Genomic DNA, 18,671 nt, shown 5'->3' on the forward strand with positions numbered 1-18,671 from the left:
TATGTTGATATACGAAAAAACAAATCGTCGCGAGAAATATCAGAAATACATTGACTTTTCGATGATTTTACCCCCATTTCACCCCTTAAATCCCGGATCTCGATCCCGAACCTAAACCTGAACCTGGGATCGGCGCCAGACCCTCACTTTCCTTCTACTAGCATCCTCAGTTAATAGTGGAAGGTAATTTTCAAATTAAAAAGTAAATAATTTTGGTATATTTTTTTCCAAATACTCGTCGTTTCGAGGTATTTTTAAGTTTAAATAACCTTTTGGGGAATAAATAAAAAAGTAACAAGTTTTTAAATTCAGAACATAAAGACCAAACTGTACTTGGGCATAATATCCGTTGGAATCATTTTCAAGTAACGTAACATTTTCTCCCTCAATCAACAAATATTTCAGTTCTTTTCCAACCCCTTCGATAATGCTTTTGTTTTTACAGGTAAATGGGCATTTGATTTCGAGCAATTGACATTCTCCGTTCTCTACAAATAATCCATCCGGACTACACGCCAAAAAATTGTGTTTCATATTGACAATTAAACCAAATTCATAAACCTTAGTTTTTTTCAAATTTTGAAACTTTTGTCTGGCTGCCTTTTCCATCTTCCACCCTTAAACTATCGCAGGCACCTCTAGCTCTCTTAAAATTTTATGACTTTGTAGAATTCTGGTTGCAGTGTTGTTTCTATTTTTACTGACGAAAACTTTCTTAACCACAGTTCCTGTTAAACGATCTTTTCGACACTTTCTCCACTCATCAGTTTTCTGAGCAATATTTGCAATTTTACAAGCTTGCTGAAAGTTCACAACTACATTTTCTTTGTAATAGTTAAACTCGTCTACAGTTATAGAATGACTAGACTGATTAGGAGCTAAAGATGTAGAATTAAGAACGTTTTCTACTGAAATGGCCCGAGCATTTTCAATATCGCACTGTGGAATAACTTCACTTTTATTTGGTATGCTTGATGTTGTTTGGGAAAACGATTCCACAAAAATTTCGTTCAAATTTATTTGCGTAGAAACTTCATTTAGGGCATGACTAGATATTTTACTAGGAACCATTGACGTAGCCGCAACTGGTTCCATAGAAGAGTTTTGTGTCGCTACAAAATTTCTTGGAGGTGAAACTTCAGCCAGATAAGTGGTTTTAACAGTGTCTGATGATGTAATATCGAAAAAATCTCCACATAATGGTTTGTAAGGGAAACTTAACAAAATCCTTGTCGTAGAATTATTTAAGACTTCGGTGTTGAATTTAATTTTTTTAACAGTTTTCACAAACTCAAGGTCCATAACTTTTTTTGGCTTATAATTCTTTAAAACATTTTCATTGCATTTACCCCAAGATCGTGTTTTGGATGTGCATGAAACACCAGTCTCTACGATATTGACCTGTTCAAATTTGTTAATATAAAGTAATCCTGCTACTGAGTGCTTGCATGTTCCAGATGATCTAAAATGCAGTAAAAATTAAGTAAAATATTTAAGCATACTATGATATGCAATGTACATTAATTAATTACCCAGCTTTACAAGTGCAATAGGTGTCATTAACTTTCCAATCTTCATCTTGAGAATCAGAGTTTACTCGCCTTTGAAGGGTTATTTTCACTTTATGAGGATCAGTTGACGGTGCTGAAGTTTTAATTACTCTACCTTCTACTATCGTTTCGTCAGCTGAATATTTAGTAATAAAAAATTCAATCGCTCCTTTAGAGAGTTCTTTAAAAAGTCTTTCCCCTTCATCTAAACAGCTTCTCTTGTCTCCAATATAGTCCAATAACCTTACCAGGGGCAAATTCACTAAAATAATAGCATTATGAAAAAATAAAAAAAATTAAAAATGTATTAAAATGCGTATTAACCTTTAATAGCTTCAGATTTATCCATAACGTTGACAAAAAAATTTTACCCTCTTCAAATTTAATTCAAAAGTCCCTCCTTAGGTAAATAGCGTCTGCTAATGCGCGACCTGTTACTGTTTTCACCTGCCACATAAAGAGGGCGTATCCGTAGTTTTCGGTGGCGAAGAAACAACATTTTTACATGGGATGTATAATTTAAGTTAAAGTCCACTAAATAGAGTTTAAGTTGTTTAAATATATTATTCAGCAACGGCGCTCTGACGACGTTATCATTGGGGGGGGGGGGGGGGGGGGCAGAATATCGTGTAAAAGGTTGGTGTTTATGGCTGGAAGCTTTCACACCATGCACACAGGAGAGGGACTAATCCACTACAATACCATAAAGTTAAACAAAAGGCCGATTGGTCGGCAGAGCCCTAGACGTAAGTGCCCGAAGAAGAAAAGCCCGAGCCCTCCGTCGCGATAGTCAAGCGAATAAGGCGTGGGAAGCGTCATCCACTGCGGCTCCACACTGAGCGCAGGAGGTCATGGGACTTAGATTAAAGCGATGGAGAACCGCCCTAGTGGGAAATCTGCCTTTGGTGGGCGTAGAAGCTTAGTAACTCCCGCCAGACGGTCCGCCATTTCATTGCCCGGAATTCCAACACGAGCCGGACATCAAAGAATAGTTATGGGCCACTGGTATCCATCACAAAGGTCGTGAAGGGTGCAGACCACCGGGTCCGTAGAACGAGAGTGAAGCTGCGTGAGAGCGCTTTTCGAATCCGAACAAATAACCAAAGTGCCTTGGAGGTTTACCGAAGCGTAAGGCAAAACTATTTGAATAGCGAAGAGTTCGATCCTATTTATGGGATGACCGGAATCCACAAAACACGTCGCGCCGTCATTGATAACCTGGATCACAAAAGCCACACCCGAGCCCTCAGCCAACGAGCCGTCAGTATAGATGACTGTAGCGTTCTTTCCGTGAGATTCTAGAGCCGCGAGGAAAAGTTGTCGCAGCATATCCGAACTGCTGTCCTCCTTAGCGGTAGTGAACCAAGTCGAGAGAATCATCGCGACGGGCGGTTGCCAGGATGGCGAATCCTTGGAAGACAAATGGCGACGGGAGGTATTGAAGAGCCAGCTCAGGTTGTTGGCCTGTGCCAAACGCCAAGCGCTGAGGAGGAATGGTAAACGTCCCAACGGGAAGCGATGTTCCAAAGTCTCGAGAGGAGACAATCCTTCCCTCAAAAAGGAGGTGTAGTAGGCAGTGTGTCCGAATTTATAGCCCGGTGTACCTAGTAACAGAGACCATACCACCGGAGGTCTATCATCATAGTGCCTTACGCCAGCGTCCACCTAGCCCAGAAAGGTGACAAATCCAGCATGGGTAGTAGTACCCTACTACTGATGTTCGCACCTTTGACGCAAGCCACTAAACCAGCAGCAATGGGTTGACCATTTCTCACTTCGCACACAGCAGTGGGATTAAGAGTTTATGCTGTAGGAACTCCAGCCGACACCCCACCTACGTAGGTAAAGAGTCAAACCCTTTGGAGAGAGCTCCTAAAGGGGCACGACGAGCACACAGCAGTCCTAGTAACCCGGCACAGCTGGCACCGGCTATCCCGGTGTGACTCCAATAGGCCGGGAAACCCGACCGCCGTGCCCTCATACGGAGGCCCGCCGCCCCACAGCAGGCTTCCCAATCAGCAGAGGCAGCCAGTTTGCACGGACCCTCTCCGTTAGCCTGAGCCGAAACTCAGTTTCCAGCCCCTACCTGACCGAAGTCGGAGGTGGAGTAAGCAGGAGTGTCCACCGCGCCGCACGGAGTGAGGTTGATAAGGTCCAACAAATCGCGTCTGAAGCGCAATGGTGGAAGCGCTGCTTTTGCTTCCATGAGACTAATGGCCGTTGAGGGCGGGACCCCAAGGATGACTCTGAGAGCTGCATTTTGAACCTTGACGAGCTAAGCAAAAACAGTGGAGGTGGCCGACGCATAGAGAGAGCTGGAATAATCCATCCTGGAGCGAATGGGATGGGTATAAAGCAGTCTCAGGACTGCTCCTGTCGGCCCCTCAGCCAGTCGCCGAAACCGCCCTCATAAGATTGAGACGCTCCGGAGAAGTCGAGATCAGCCCGTCGATCTGGGCCGCCCATGAGAGACTGTCATCTATAGTAACCCCTAGATATCTGTATGACGTCACCCTCTACAGGATATTGCGTCCTAGCTGAAGTTGAAAAGCGTCCGGAATCTGTTTGATCTTGGATAGAACCATGTATTTGCATTTCAGCGGCTGGAAGTTTAGGCCCCATCTTACGCCATAGGACGAAACATTGTCCTGGGTGACCTGCATGGTCGTATATAGACGCTCAAAGTTCCGACCGCATATCCGGGCGACGATATCATCTGCGTGTTCACCTTGGTCGACCGCCCTGGGACATAGCAAGGGATTCCCATCCAGCATGATTCTGAAGAGGTGGGGACTTACCGAGCTGCCCAGAGGGACGCCCTGCTTAACCGTAAAAGGTGCCGATATCCCTCCGTTGACTCGCACTTGGGAGGTAAGATCATCATGATTTCCCAGGTTCAGGAGGAGAGAGATATCTCTGTATGAATCAGCAGAAGTGGGGGACTTGCCCGCCTTTAAGATCGGATGGAGGATGGCTTGCTTCCCCCTCGACGGCATGATGCCCGCCTCTCACAGGCTGTTGTAGAAACTCAGAAGTGCTGTACGGAACGCCAGAGTAGTATTTTTGATAATAGGGTTAGAAATGTGGTCCACGCCCAGAGCCGTATTGCGTAACCCGGAGATGACCGCATATAGCTCCTCTGCCGAGAATGGGCCATTGGCAGGGGATGTATGTCAGCGCCAGCTGAGGATGCCAAACACTCCACAACCTTTTTCTGGTCAGTGAGTATTTCAGCCCCATTATGGAGCGTAAGGAGCTTCCTGGGTTGGATCCCGGTTTTGAACCACTAACCTAGCTCCAACCTTGAGGCAGGGGCGTGTGTGCATGTAGCCTGTGGCAACAGCCCCTCCAACTAGCACGCTTCATGTCACTAATCAGTCATTTATAGACAGCCTTCTCCCTTTTGTAAGCAACCTGGTCCAACAGGATGCCCGACCGCTGGGCCCTGCGACGGGTCTGACGGACCTCTTTGGCCTTGTTAGAACAGCGTTCATCCCACCATGGAGGCTGACGAGGAGACGAGCGCCATCCGCCCTTTTTGATTGGAATCGTAGCCAGGGCCGTCTGGCGTGGAAAAAAATTTCTGCAGAGTATCCAGATAACGGAGCGTCCCCCAGTGTGTCATTCAAAAGGATTCTAAAACGTTTCCAGTCCACCGCTGGATAGTGCCAATGCATACCACTTGCCGTAGGACTTGTATTTGTTCCTCGGTTAAAGACTGTCCACGGGAGGGGTGAGCCAATGTGGAGCTTACGAAAGTCAGATCCTGGGCAGCCTCTGGGCCCCGAGTTGGGCGGCGGGTGGCGCCTCCAGCGTTGAGGAGGACCAGACGGTCCTGAGCTTATAGCCAACTCTGGATGAGGCGGCCTTGCTGATCCGTATGACTACTACCGCAGAGTGTGTTGTGGGCGTTGAAAGCGCCTATTATAATAGCTGGTGTGTCAACTCCTAGGAGAAGATCGTCGAAAAATTGTCTGGAGGCTACCACCCGAGTCATAGATGTTAAAAAGCGTAATCCAGCCAGTGGTAAAGCGGATCTTAAGAGCCAGCACTTCCATCCCGACACATCGTGTACCATCGGAAGAGACCTAGCAACCAGAATCGCAACGCTGCCCCTGGCGCCTTTCGCCGGGGGTGGGAGAGAATCCAAAGTGGACGTTAAAATTTTACTTCATTTTTCTTTAATAGATGGCACCGCCAAGGATTAAATAACCTTACAAAATTATTTAATCCATGGCACCACGGTCTCCACTCAAGTCTTTTTTTTTCGAAGAATAACATAGATTCATGGACATCTCTAGTAACAGGGGCCTTTTCATAATACAGATAGCAATTATAGAGCCGACAGTTGCTGTAAGTGTGACCGAGGCTTATGACTGTGATTCCTTAAATTAATTTTAGATTCCGTGATTCGCACGAGATTCCGTGATTCGTATGTAATTCATCGATTCGAGTATGATTTCAAGATTCCAAAGATTCGAATATTCTAGAGATTCCTGATTAGATTCTTGAGATTCTGAATTACGGAATCAAGGTCCGTACGAGATTCCTCCTAGTGACGGACCCCTCGGTATTTCTAGTCCCGTGTTTTTACTTTTTAGTAGGAATAGACAATGAATTTTAATATTAGAAAACTAGCAGACGAATTTTTTTAAATCATGTAGAAAAGGTGGCACTAAACTCGTATGTCCGCGATTCTGGCTTGCGCTGCGTTGCCGTAGAGAGAGAGAGCGGGAGCTCTGCTCGTAGTGGGAGAATACACTTTTCTATTACAGGGTACCGAGTTTTCATATTCCTAGCAAAAAGCGTCTTCATTTTCTATAACTTCGTCTGCTCTAATTGCTTCAGCTGCATTCCCAATTTCCCAGGGTAACCGTCACAATCAGGGCTGGACACAAGAATATTTTTTTTTATTAGTCAGCCTGACTAGTGAACCTCCTATCTTAATTTATTTTAGAAGTCACTGACTAGTGGGGGTATAAAAACCAGAAGGACAGCCAACATTTTGCTTTACCCGTCAGAATTAAAACCGGAGTTTATCATAATTTGATTTACATTGTCTGATTTTTTTTAAATGGGATTGATGAATGTCGAATTTATATTATTCGCCATTATTTATGAATATTTAGGTAAATTTTTCACTAGTCAAATTGACAAGTGAGCCCCCATATTTCAATTAAATTTTAGTAGTCATAGCATTTATTTTAGTAGTCATAGCATTTATTTTAGTAGTCAGAGGCTCAGAGCACTTTTTTTAGTAGTCAAATGACGTGACTAGTGCCTTATGTACAACTCGGTTCTCTTCGATGGTCTAATTTCGTCTGAAATCTATAAGCCTTAACCAATGGCCTTAACACGGGCACACTACCCTCAGATAATTTAAACTCTTACCCTAGATTCGAAATCACTCTCTCGCGCGTTGCCGATAGCGTTTACCCACTTCCCGCTGGAACTCAGAAAAAATTCGCTCCATGGTTTGCGAATTACCGCAACCGATGGAGCCCGATTTTTCTGAGGTCACGTGCCGGAAAAGGGTAAACGCTTCGTAATAAAATCGGTCAATGGGAAAGCTCTCAGTATTCGAATCTAGGGTACGAGTTTAAATTATCTTTGTTGCAGCTGGAAAAGATATTATAAACCTCGTATGATGATTATCCTAGATTCGAAACCAGAAAGCTTTCTGATTGACGGTTTTGTAACGAAGCGTTTACCCACTCACGGCATGACGGCAACAGGTCCTGACCTTCAAAATGTCAGCCGCCATCGTTCGCTGCCATAGGCAGCCAACTTTGATGACGCGCTACAATCTGTAGCTTAGTAAACTATACTTATTACGAGTCTAGGAGGCGTAATGACACTAGCTTCTCCGAGGTTTCAATGGCGAACCAAAGCAGGCGTAGCGATAGTTTTTGGTCATGAACGCCTAATAATAAATATAGAAGTTTATATTTTCGTGTAAATAGACTTACTGTAATTTGGTGACTGTGATTTTTGGCTAACACCATTAGCTCATGAATGAAAGCACTTAATATGGTAAAGTAGGATCATAGACATCTAATAGGTAACTAGAATGCTGCCGCCGACGGCCGAGCTTGTCGCCAGTTCGTTTTGAACCATCAGCCAATGAGAGGCCGTAGAGTGGTTCCGCCAAGGAGGATAATAATCCTCCTTGGGTCCGCTACTATCGCGAGAGCTAGATGTCGTCATTTTCTTTGGTGACATTAAATTCCTGGCATAACCACTCTTTGAACTCTGATTGGCTGAGATCTGGCTATCGTTTGCTATGGCGTTTGGTCCATTATTTTGCCAGTTACACGGCAGAATTCTAGTTATCTATGAGATTTCTATGAGTACGATACGAGACTTTGAAGAAATAAGCTTTCGCTAAACCACGGCCAACTTTGATCACGCGCTGTTCGCGCTACAGTGGCCAACACATTTGTCGAAATTCCGCGAGCAAGGATTTTCCCCCTATAAACTGTACTATAACGTGTAGGAGTTCAGCGGCACGCCCGGTTTTTATATTGGCTTATTTATTTATTTGAAAGAAGAAAAGATACAGATCGTTAAGCTAGTTATAGCTTGTGTACAATCTTGCAGTACCCGACAGCTGCAGAGCGTAGAAATTCAAAAGGATATGTAAAATTTTGCTTGAATGAATGAATATTTATTTTCCCTTTAAAATACAAATCCCTTTTATAACAGGGAGGAAACCATTTACTGGATTCGCGGGTCTTAAAGAAAAAACTACGCGTAAGCACAAAAGGGATGTAATGTAAAAACTATTCTAAAAATAATAATCCGCTAGGGGCGCTCACGTCATACACATCTTTTGCTCATAGGTTAACACAGAAACGTCAACGAATGAGATGGCCGCTGTAGCGCGAGAGATCAAAGTTGGCCGTGGCTAAACGAAACCAAATTCTAAAGAGTGATAAATTATAATTTTATAAATATCGCGAAAAGTTGAAAAAAAAAGATAAAACTTATGAAAATTAACATTTATACTTGTTGGAGTCAGTATGGGTAAAGTTTGTTGTGTTCTAAATTGTAAAGAAAGAGGAACTTCAAACAAGGTAATTATTTATTGAAATATATTTATGTTTTCATCTTAAATAATTTAGTATATTTCAGGTAACTTATCATAAAGTACCAACTGAGAAAAAACCAGGGCTTCGAATATTCTGGCTTAAGAGGATAAGACGTCGTGATTATTTGTATAATTCAGTAAAACATATATATGTTTGTTCTAAACATTTTAAGGAATCAGACTTCCTACAAGGCCGAGCTAATGGACGGAGGCATCTTAAAGAGGGTGCAGTACCCTCTCAGTTTGACTGGGATTTTAATGCTGTAAAACCAACAACAAGCAGTATGAACATTTTAGGAAGTGCTAGAAGAGTATATAAAATGAAGTCTCACGGATTTGTTGTGAAACCTCATACAGCATCAATTGCAACCCAAACAACACCGCTAACCATGTTCTCTGCATTAAAACCAAAGTCAATTGCAATTCAAACCGATTCTTGTAGCAAATGTCAGAAAGAAACAGAAACCGACATGGCTAATTTGCCATCTAAGTATAATAGTTTTCACATTCATCCGAGTTTTTATTCTAAATCATTAGTGGATTGCTTAAAACATAAAATGTTTCAGAAACTAAATAAGAAGATGTAAGCTCATTTCATATGCATAGTCTGGCTATTCAGAAAATTAAACCATTGTTAAATTTTTAGGTTATAATTGAAGCAAGGTTCCAACTAATTTGTGAAGTTTAGTTATGAAAATTCTAAATCTGATTCTCACACAATTTTATTGGAGATGGGTTTACTCAAAAATCATGTTGTTACCTCGATCTACTGTAACTTTTAAGGTTTTACAGAATGTTTTTAATTAGGTTTAAAATTTTAATTTAATCATTTTCACAAACAATGCCTACACCATTTTATTATCCTCTGCAATGCGTTTCTGAAATGTAGGGCAGAATTCTGTAGTTATCACGTTAATGTAGCAGTTACCATGGTAATGACTGATATGTGCAAAGGTAAATTCACACTACAATTTCATTTTTGTGTGGTTGAACCTTTAAATGAAAGAAAATGAGCAAGTCATTGTTTTAATTTAAAAAGGTAATTTAAATTGCAGTGTTAAAAAAACATTTTATACTTAAAGGGCATCGAAAGTGTCGTGGGGAAAACTACGGCAGAACCAGCTCAAACCAGAGATGGGCGAGCCCCTGTAGTTATTGGCTGACATTTCAAATGAGGGGAGTGCGAGCTCGAAAATATGGTTTCTGCCCATCTAGCTCAAATTGCACAGTGAGATTGAAAATAGCACCTTTGGCTAGATCATAGCACAATTTCCCCTTTGTCCAATGTTACGGTGCTTGTTTGAGGAGATTCTGTCAGTTAGCTTTCCCCACGCCATTTTTGATGCTCTGTTAAAATTTTGAGGTTTCATTTGAAAGGGAATATATTATAAATTGAATAAAAAGACTTATTGCATTTTTTTTTAACCCTAGCTCTGATAAATACAGTAGCAGAAATATTAAATTAAATGATTTACTATAAATATGGAACTTCATACTTCCATAAAATAAAATGTCACAAATTAAATTTACTTAAGTTAATATGTTAGGGACTTGTAAATAAAAATAGCAATCTAAGTCTAATGTTATCTCATAATGTATCCATAAAAACTTGCTGAGGTTAACGGTAATAGTAAGTGTAGGGAGCTGTTGTCTCGCGTGGCATGAAGCACTTGCCATCACCCTCCTACGCATTGTTGGGTAAAATACTTTACTTTCGGTATTTTAAGTAAAATACTAAATACTCCTACGATAAAGTATTTAAAATAAAATATGAAATACTCATAGCATTAAGTATTTAAAGTTTATGTCGGATCGTCAACTCAGACAATGGTCTGAAATTGAGGGTCAAAGGCAGGCCAAAGAGTTCACTCTTGGCCCATCTAGGGAGAGAGCTAGAGAATTACTCTCGCTCTCTAGGTCCAGTATTAGGATTGTTACTGGCCTACTTACAGGCCACTGCCATTTTAACAGACATTTAACGCTTATTGGGGTCAGTGATGACCCGATTTGCAGATCTTGTCTAGCTCAGGAGAAAACTGCCTCACATGTACTCTGTAGCTGCGATTACTATGCAGCCCAGAGGTTTGAGCATTTGGGTATGCATCGGTTGGAGACGTATGACGTCTCTAACATCACGGCCGGGCAGATTTTAGGCTTTGTGTCAGCAATAGGACTTATTTAAGTCACCCAGTTTGGGGATGCACAATGGACCTTAGGTCGAAGTGTTTGGCTTGCCACCCCACTCAATAAAAAAAAAAAGTATTTAAAGTAAAATACTTCATTTTAGTATTTTAAAATACTAAATACTCAAAATAATGCAATTTCTTGAAAAGCGGAAAAATGCTTTATTACTTAAAAAAATTAACAGGTTAAGCTCATGTCACATTATACTAGTGTGAACTGGCCTTTAAACCGATTTATCAAAATTTGCTTTGAGAAGTAACAGCTGTTCAAAATGTTCATCTGTTAGTCTATTTCTTCTCGGAGTTTTTACAAGTTAACCTAGGGAGAAAAGACGTTCAACTGGAGCCGAAGAAGGAAGTACACACCCATATTTTAGAAATATCATTTTAACTGCTGGAAATCTATGTAGTTCTTGCAAATCTGAAGGACAGGGTTCTTCCAGATATCTGAGAGTTTCAAGAGTGGACTGCGCTACGTGACTTTCTGAATCTTTCCTCACTTCAGCCTCAGGGGTCTCTAAGTCAAAATATTCATCGTCCGATTCGTTCCTGTTTTCGTTTTCTAGTGGCATTTTCTCACATTCGGAACTTGAACAACGTATGTCTTCCAGAAAAGTGTTTCGAAGTTAAGTTTTCTCTTCTTCAGGAACCTATCTAAGTTTGAATTTTGGGTGAGCTACGGCGGAAATCGCAAAGATTTTACTTTGAGATGAGAAATACAAAAGGTAACTAAATCGTTTCTCTAATCCGTCTAAGAGAGCTTTAATTAAAACCCCAGAGTTTAAACAAGTAGCTTGGATCTTCAAAAGGTGCCTTTTTACTTGTTGAATAGTTGGCATTAGAACACTTAAGAAACAATTCTTTTCACCTTGTAAGCGGTCTAGTGCGATTGAAATTGGGCCCATGACATTGCAGTACTCTTCCAATATTTCTAGTTCTTGTGGTTAAAATCGTGGTATCCATTATCTCTGGAAGCTTTGGTTTAACTCGGGAATCTAGTATTCTCTTCAAAGCGTCGTAGGTAGCGGTCCAACGCGTTTCTCCAGGTGAGTGTAGAGATATACCCACCTTTTCATCCACATTATTTACATCTGTAGTCACTAGCAAATTTAAAGTGTGACTTGCACATCTCCAATAATAATATTTCATCCACGTCAATGTTTGTAATTATTTCCCTGTAATCGTCTTCGTCTGTACTTGCTTCATTTTCATTGTCTGAATCAGTAGTTTCCGAAAATTTTATTCCTTTATCCCCTTCTTCTCTATATTCCTGGAACGCTTTGACAAAATTAGATCCATTGTCAGTAACAGTAAAACATATTTTCTGAACATCAATTTCGTAGCTTGAAAATATTTGTATTAGCATGTCTGCGATTTTATCATAAGTGTGGCTTCCATTAAAACGTTTACACACTAAAGCTACAGAGACCATCTCAAGAGTATCTGGATTTATCCAGTGGCTTGTAACTCCCATATAGCTTTTTTTATTTCTACTCCAAATGTCGGCTGTAGTGCAAATACTAGTAATCTTCTTTACGGAATCTTTGATGTTCAGTGTCATAGTTTTATATTGATTTGCAATTTTATTAGATAGTTTTCCGAGTCATGAAACTTCAGGGTTTAAACCTTGAACCAACTCCTTGAAGGTGTCTTTCTTAATAGTTGAAAGTGGACAAATCTCTTTCACAATGTAGTTTAGTATAAGCGTATCAACCAGATCTTGATTTACTTTACATTTTTCGCAGTTGGTCCTTTAAAATCAAGAGACTGCTGCTTAGGTTTCTCAGTAGAATTATTCTCTTGAACTATCAATTTAGCAGCTTTCTTGCAATTTTCGTATTCTTGAACTTGACTTTGGTGACATTTCTGAAGTGTAAATTAAAAATAATTTTAATTTCGACACTACATCATAAGTATAATGTTTGGATTCTTTTCGTACTTACTCTTAAATGTTTCAGAAGGTTACTTGTAGCATTTTTTCTAGCTGAAAAGAGTAGTCCGTGGACAAAATTTACATTGGGCTTTAATGTTTAATGAACTTTTGTCAAAACTTACTACTTTAAAAAAAGTTCCATTTAAAATAATGGGAAAATTTTCGTCCTCTGAATTAGACTCCATCATTGACTAACATCAGAGAAAATGCCGCAACTTAAAAATATTGACGACAAGGCCTAGCACAAAACAAAAGTAATTCAAACACACACACAGAACTACGACCACTGTTCGAAAGTAGTGGCGTTGGAGTAGTGAGTGGACGACTCATCCGCTCACTACTCCAACTCCACTACCAGCGATAAGCGGAATTAAAAGGTAACTAGAACGATTTTTCCATTGGCGAAATGTCCGCCTATTAGAGCAGTAGCTTTGTCGTTACTGAACGTGTCCGAATCTGCCAGTGGCGGCCTCTCCCGCTAGTTTTGTAACCAATAAATCCACCTTCGTTATGAAGAAAGGATATTGTTAAAAGACGGCGCCAGTTTGAAATCGGCGCGTGGTATACCATTGCAGAAATCGTTATAGTTACTTTCTGATTTCTATACTTGCGGCTTGATGGTATTTTGTCGCGGACAATTTAGTTGTATGGAGACTATATGATGGCTAAAGTATTTTCACTAATAATATTCAGTATTTAGTTCAAAATACCAGAAAAAATGTATTTAAAATAAAATACTAAATACATTTCTTTAAACGTATTTAAAATACTACCCAACACTGAACCTGGCCACCAGTAATTGGCTTTACAATTCGCTAGTTGACTTAGGCCTGTGTGGTGCCTCGGTATTAGCTTAGCTGATTATTAGTTGTTTAAAATATGGTCGCCTGGTATTTAAAACTATGTAACTTGCAGTCTTTATGTCACAAATAATCTCAATGATATTAAATTTTTTAAAACCACTTGCCTTAACTGTTCTTTAGTCTTTAAATATTTAATTAAATTTAAATTTTTCAAAATGACCACCAATAAATTACATGGTTTCAAGGCGACGGACTGTGAATTCACGAAAATTAATATAATCTGTATTTATTATTATAGAATCCAATTCACGTTGGCTTTGAAAACCTGAATGATTATTATGTCGAGCGGAAAATGACAAGATCCCAGATGGTTTTTGATGTGATGAAAAGGCGAACCAGGATTGGAGATCTTCCTCCAGTTTTTCCTAATGGTTGGATACCTATTTTAGCATCTAAAAAGTTGAAAATGGGTAGGAGCATTGCCATTACTGTTTTAGGTGAGTGTTTTTTTAATTTAACAAGCCTGTGCAAGTATCAGTTGCATGTAAATTCAATTATCAGTTACTTAGAAAGTTTTTTGTTGATTTATCTATTTGAGTATAAAAAGACACAGTTGTAACACTCGTGTGTTACAGAATATATTTGGTGGTTCCTTTTAACTTAACAGAATATTTGGGTCAACCAAGTAGTGAATGGTAGCAGTGTTGAAATAATGCTGACATACTCGCTAATAGATTGTAATAAATAAAGCTTGGTTTTATAATAAACCACAAATTAAATAACTGAATCTAGGCTAGATACGGCATCGATAGTCTCTAGCAAAAAACGCTTGGCTACCTTTCCTGCTATCTCTCGTCACCTCGATACATATCTCAAAGCCCACAATGGTCATTCAAATCATTTGCGCACTTTAAGACTGAAGTCTGAGGCTGTTCTGCCCAATCTCATCGCCAGTAACCCAAGTCATTTTACTCCCACATAAATAAATTCCGTGTGACACGTTCTAATTTTTTTGAGGTCCAAAAACCTGACGGTTCCTTTACAGTTACTCCCAAGGAGGCTGCTAATGTTTTCATTAACTACTTCGCGTCAGCACTCCAAACCCAACCATTCATCCCTAGACCCCCTCCCATTTCTGTGTCCGTCATCTTTGATATATTTAGTTGTAAGCCGTTGAATATCCTTCATCTATTAAACAAACTTAAAACTGATAAATCCCCCGGATCTGATGCTGTCCATCCACTCCTCCTTCACAACTGTGCTGAATCTCTCGCTTTCCCCCCTTTACCTTCTTTTCTCCCTTTCCTTCTCGTTTTGTACCCTGCCCTTTTCGTGGAAGGAGGCCAATGTGACGCCTATTCTTAAAAAGGTTCACGTTCTCTTCCCTCAAACTTTTGCTCTATTATTGTTCTGAACCATGTCCCTTAACTTTCTGAATCTTTAGCCCATGAGCAAGCAGTTAAGTACTTTTTTGCACCCTTAACTTATTTTCCACTGTCCAACATGGATTTATCCCGAAACAATCTTGCCTTACCAACCTCTTGTACGCCACTAATCATTGGTCGAGCTGGCTTGGCGAAGGCTTTGGCGTTGACATTATTTTTGTGCACTTCACCAAAGCCTTTGATTCCCTCCCCCACCCTACTATTCTCTCTGCCCTTCGCAATGCTGGTGTTTGTGGTGACGTGCTTGCTTGGCTCACTTCGTACCTGTTGTAGGGTGGATGTAGCTTTGCCATAAATTGAGTCCTAGAGTAAAAAGGATATTATATGGTCTTTGGTATGACGTCATAAAGAACGTTGGCTGCATGATTATGTTTTTGAAAGTTAATGTCTCACTCACTACTTTGGCATGGCTCTGTTTAGATACTAAATTTATTATGTAGTGTTATTTTAGTTCTTTTAAATAAATGTTTAGTGAGTATATGTTCTTTATTTGGAACATATATAACTACCTCTTCCACCGCAAATAGCGAGTTGTTCATGGCGAGTAATCTGACGGGTCCAATGTTCTATCTGGGGTCCCTCAGAGGTCTATTCTTGCACCCCTTTTCAATGTTTTAATAAACTCTCTCCCTGTTGCACTCTTTGCTGATGACAACAAACTTTACCTTTGCATTAAAACTTTTGTTGATTGCCTTAGGCTACAGTCTGATCTTGTCGCCGTAGTTTCCTGGGCTTCCTCTAATGGTCTCTCTTCCCACTCTGACAAATGTTCCATCCTGCACCTTGGTAATAAAAACTATAACCATATCTACATCATTGACGATGTCCCCATTATAACCATGCTATTTGAAATGGACCTTGGTGTACTGGTTGACCCTGCTCTAAAATTCTCTAGCCATGTCAATAAAGTATCTAAAAATATTTGCTCAACCACTTGTATTATCCAACGCAACCTCCTTTTTTGTTCCCCCAAAATAATCCAAACTCTCTACACGTCCCATTTACGATTATTGCTCTCCCATCTGCCAAAATGCTCAAAATTCTATCACTAAACTTTCCCACAAAGTACCTCATCATCCTGCCGCGTTAACAACCTCTGCTTACTCTATGATTTTTCCATAATAATTTAACCCTTAACTTTTCCGAGTTTTTTCTCCATCAATAACTCCTCACTCGTGGTCACTCCCTAACATTAGCTAAACCAAGGGTCTCCTGTGTCTAGCGCCAAAACTACTGGAGTTCTCACCCACAGGACATTGTTTAAATTCCCAATCACCACACATTATGCCATCATGTATTGAATTATCTACGTAGTAATGTCCCCCTTAATTTGCTTTTCCCTTATTTTTCTCTGTGACTACTTCCCCTAGTTATAACGTTTATTTTCTCAAATTCTCCTTAAACATAATATTCTCATTCTATTCCTTATTCTCTCATTGTATTAAAAACATAACTAATCGCCACACACCTCAGCGTCATTTCTCTGAATATTTACTATTTATTTTCTCATTGTCATTAAAACAGTTTTCTCCCACAATTGTATAAAAAAATTTTACTTTTTTTTTTAACTGTTCTATTTTTACTCATTCCCTTGATGCTCAAAGAGAAGCCCATTCTGTGGCTTATGGAGCCTTTTGTATTAATAAGTTGTAGGAATGATTCCTAATACATATCCTCTTATCAGCTTTCTTATCTACTCACATTTTTCTTAATAAAACTAGAACACATGCGCCATCTGTTAGGCCTAATTTGATAGCTTATGACTGTTACAAAGTTATTAGTTTTAACTTTAACATAACGCAAAGTTATCAGTTCAATGTAAGAGATATTTTAACATGGAAGCCACATTTTCTTAGTATCCAAGAGGCTAAAATGTTATTCTGGACAGTTAGGAGTACCATTATCAAGTCATGCCCCAGAGTTGTTTAAGGGGTCTGCTATGATCATCAAGCCCATGCTGTCATATGCAACTGTGGTCTGGTGGGTAATGGTTGTGCTTAAGTTGGTACAAGCAGAATTATGGAATGTACAGAGACTGGCCTGTGTCAGCATTACAGGACCTATAAGAACTACCCCAAACACTTCTCTAGAAGCTCTCCTGGGTATTCTTCTGCTCCATCTTGGTATAGAGGAAGTTCCAATTATGGCTGCCTATTGGTTAGTGGAGGTCTACTAATTAGGAATCGAGCCACACCAAATTTTTTCGGCAGTTCTCTAGTCTGTTACCGATCTTATTGATGAGTTCCGATGGCATGGTGGCGAAATTACCCTTTGACAAGCTGTTTAGTGTTCACTTTTCAAGTCAGCTTGAACACAGTCCTTGGTACCAAAGGTGAAATTGTTTGATTTACTGATGGCTCAAAGACTCGCTCAGGGTTGGGAGCTGAGGTTTACTGCTATAAATTTAAATTGAGAAGTTATGCTTTTTGAACGCCTTGGTGCCTAATTAAGTGTTCTTTGCTAAATAGGTTACATTTAACCCCCTTACTAATCAGTTGGTATTTGAGATAAGATAAAGAGTAGACGTTTTTCATTGTTATCTAATAGATTAAAAGGGTTTTTTTGAGGTTGCTGAAATGTGTAAGTTCATTGATTCATGACGTCATATTGTATAATGAAGTATTAGGCTCTTAGGGTTCTTTTTACTGGCCTCACTGATCTCAACAGAAGTCATTTTTTATTGCAAGTTATTATGGTTTTTCACTTCTACATTGCCATATTCCCTAACATTTTTGTTGGAAAAAACGATATTTACTTTTTCCTTTCCGCCTGCTTTAATTGTTTGTATTTGTAACGGAGTTTTTTAACTTATCACTTTTAATTTTTAACTGTATATAGTCACTCGCAAAGCTCACTCAGTCTCCACCTTGTTTTATCATTTTATTATGAATTTCTGTTGTGTTTTAATATGTTGCATTTAAATTAAATACACTAGTTTCTTTTTAACTTGTCTTGGTAATGATGAAACTTCATCAGTTTTCCATTGCGAATCTCCGAGCAGTCTGCTGGAGTACTCCAAAAAAAATCTTATTCCATGGGGTCAAAAAGAGTAACTCTGAATCAGGCACATCTTCCATTGGACCCTGTAATTGTAAAGGGAATAAATTTATATGAAAAGGTATTTCTTTTACTTAATTTTTTAATAGGGCATGATCTGGCAATCTTCAGAGGCACAGATGGAAAAGCGTATGTTATTGATGCTTATTGCCCTCATCTGGGAGCGAATCTGGGTATTGGTGGAAAAGTGAAGGATGTCAACTGCATTCAGTGCCCATTTCATGGGTGGAAGTTCAGTGGCCATGATGGGACTTGCACTTCAATACCATACAGCGATAAAAGTAAGAAAAAATATTGCATGGTGTCAGGATTAAGGGTTTGGCACAGTGAGCCAGATGTGTAGGAACCAGGTGAGGGGCATTACCTTTAGAAATACTTGGAGGGTCAAGTAATGTAATTTTTTATCTCGGTATAATACTAGTTGTATAATGTTCAATGAATCAAATATGAACCGCATGCAGGAAAGGGATTTTCCTTTAAACTTTCAAATGTGCACCATCTTAAGTTTAAGTAAATATTGCTGTTTTATCGTATTATACTTCAAATTTACCAAATTCTTCCATATATGAAAAGTAAATAATCACCTTAAATGCGTAAGACTTTTTAAATA

General features: G+C 39.7%; 2 protein-coding genes across 5 annotated transcripts in view; both read left to right on the forward strand.

The window, feature by feature from the left end:
• Window positions 1-18,671, forward strand: part of LOC149945560 (cholesterol 7-desaturase nvd-like) — a 62,737-nt gene that overhangs the window by 25,807 nt on the left and 18,259 nt on the right. For 2 of the 3 annotated variants that reach the window (XM_090175927.1, XM_090175930.1), the window contains exons 2-3: window positions 13,858-14,056; window positions 18,151-18,342. In XM_090175927.1, coding sequence (XP_090032053.1) covers window positions 13,858-14,056; window positions 18,151-18,342 — 391 coding nt within the window. Of the gene's footprint in view, window positions 1-11,473; window positions 11,549-13,857; window positions 14,057-18,150; window positions 18,343-18,671 lie in introns of those variants that run through there. The other variant, XM_090175929.1, reaches the window with a different exon arrangement.
• LOC149945561 (uncharacterized) lies at window positions 8,407-10,075 on the forward strand. 2 transcript variants are annotated; one of them, XM_090175934.1, is made up of 3 exons: window positions 8,407-8,626; window positions 8,814-9,223; window positions 9,287-10,075. In XM_090175934.1, the coding sequence occupies exons 1-3, from the start codon at window positions 8,573-8,575 to the stop codon at window positions 9,291-9,293; spliced, it is 471 nt and encodes a 156-aa protein (XP_090032060.1). In that variant the 5' UTR covers window positions 8,407-8,572; the 3' UTR covers window positions 9,294-10,075. The 2 variants fall into 2 exon arrangements, with proteins under 2 accessions (XP_090032060.1, XP_090032059.1); XM_090175933.1 differs by having other exon boundaries at window positions 8,412-8,626; window positions 8,685-9,223; window positions 9,287-10,064.

The sequence above is a fragment of the Leiobunum rupestre genome, chromosome 5, assembly GCF_980474605.1.
Source record: "Leiobunum rupestre chromosome 5, qqLeiRupe1.1.hap1, whole genome shotgun sequence".
In the NCBI taxonomy this organism is placed as follows: Eukaryota; Metazoa; Arthropoda; class Arachnida; order Opiliones; family Sclerosomatidae; genus Leiobunum; species Leiobunum rupestre.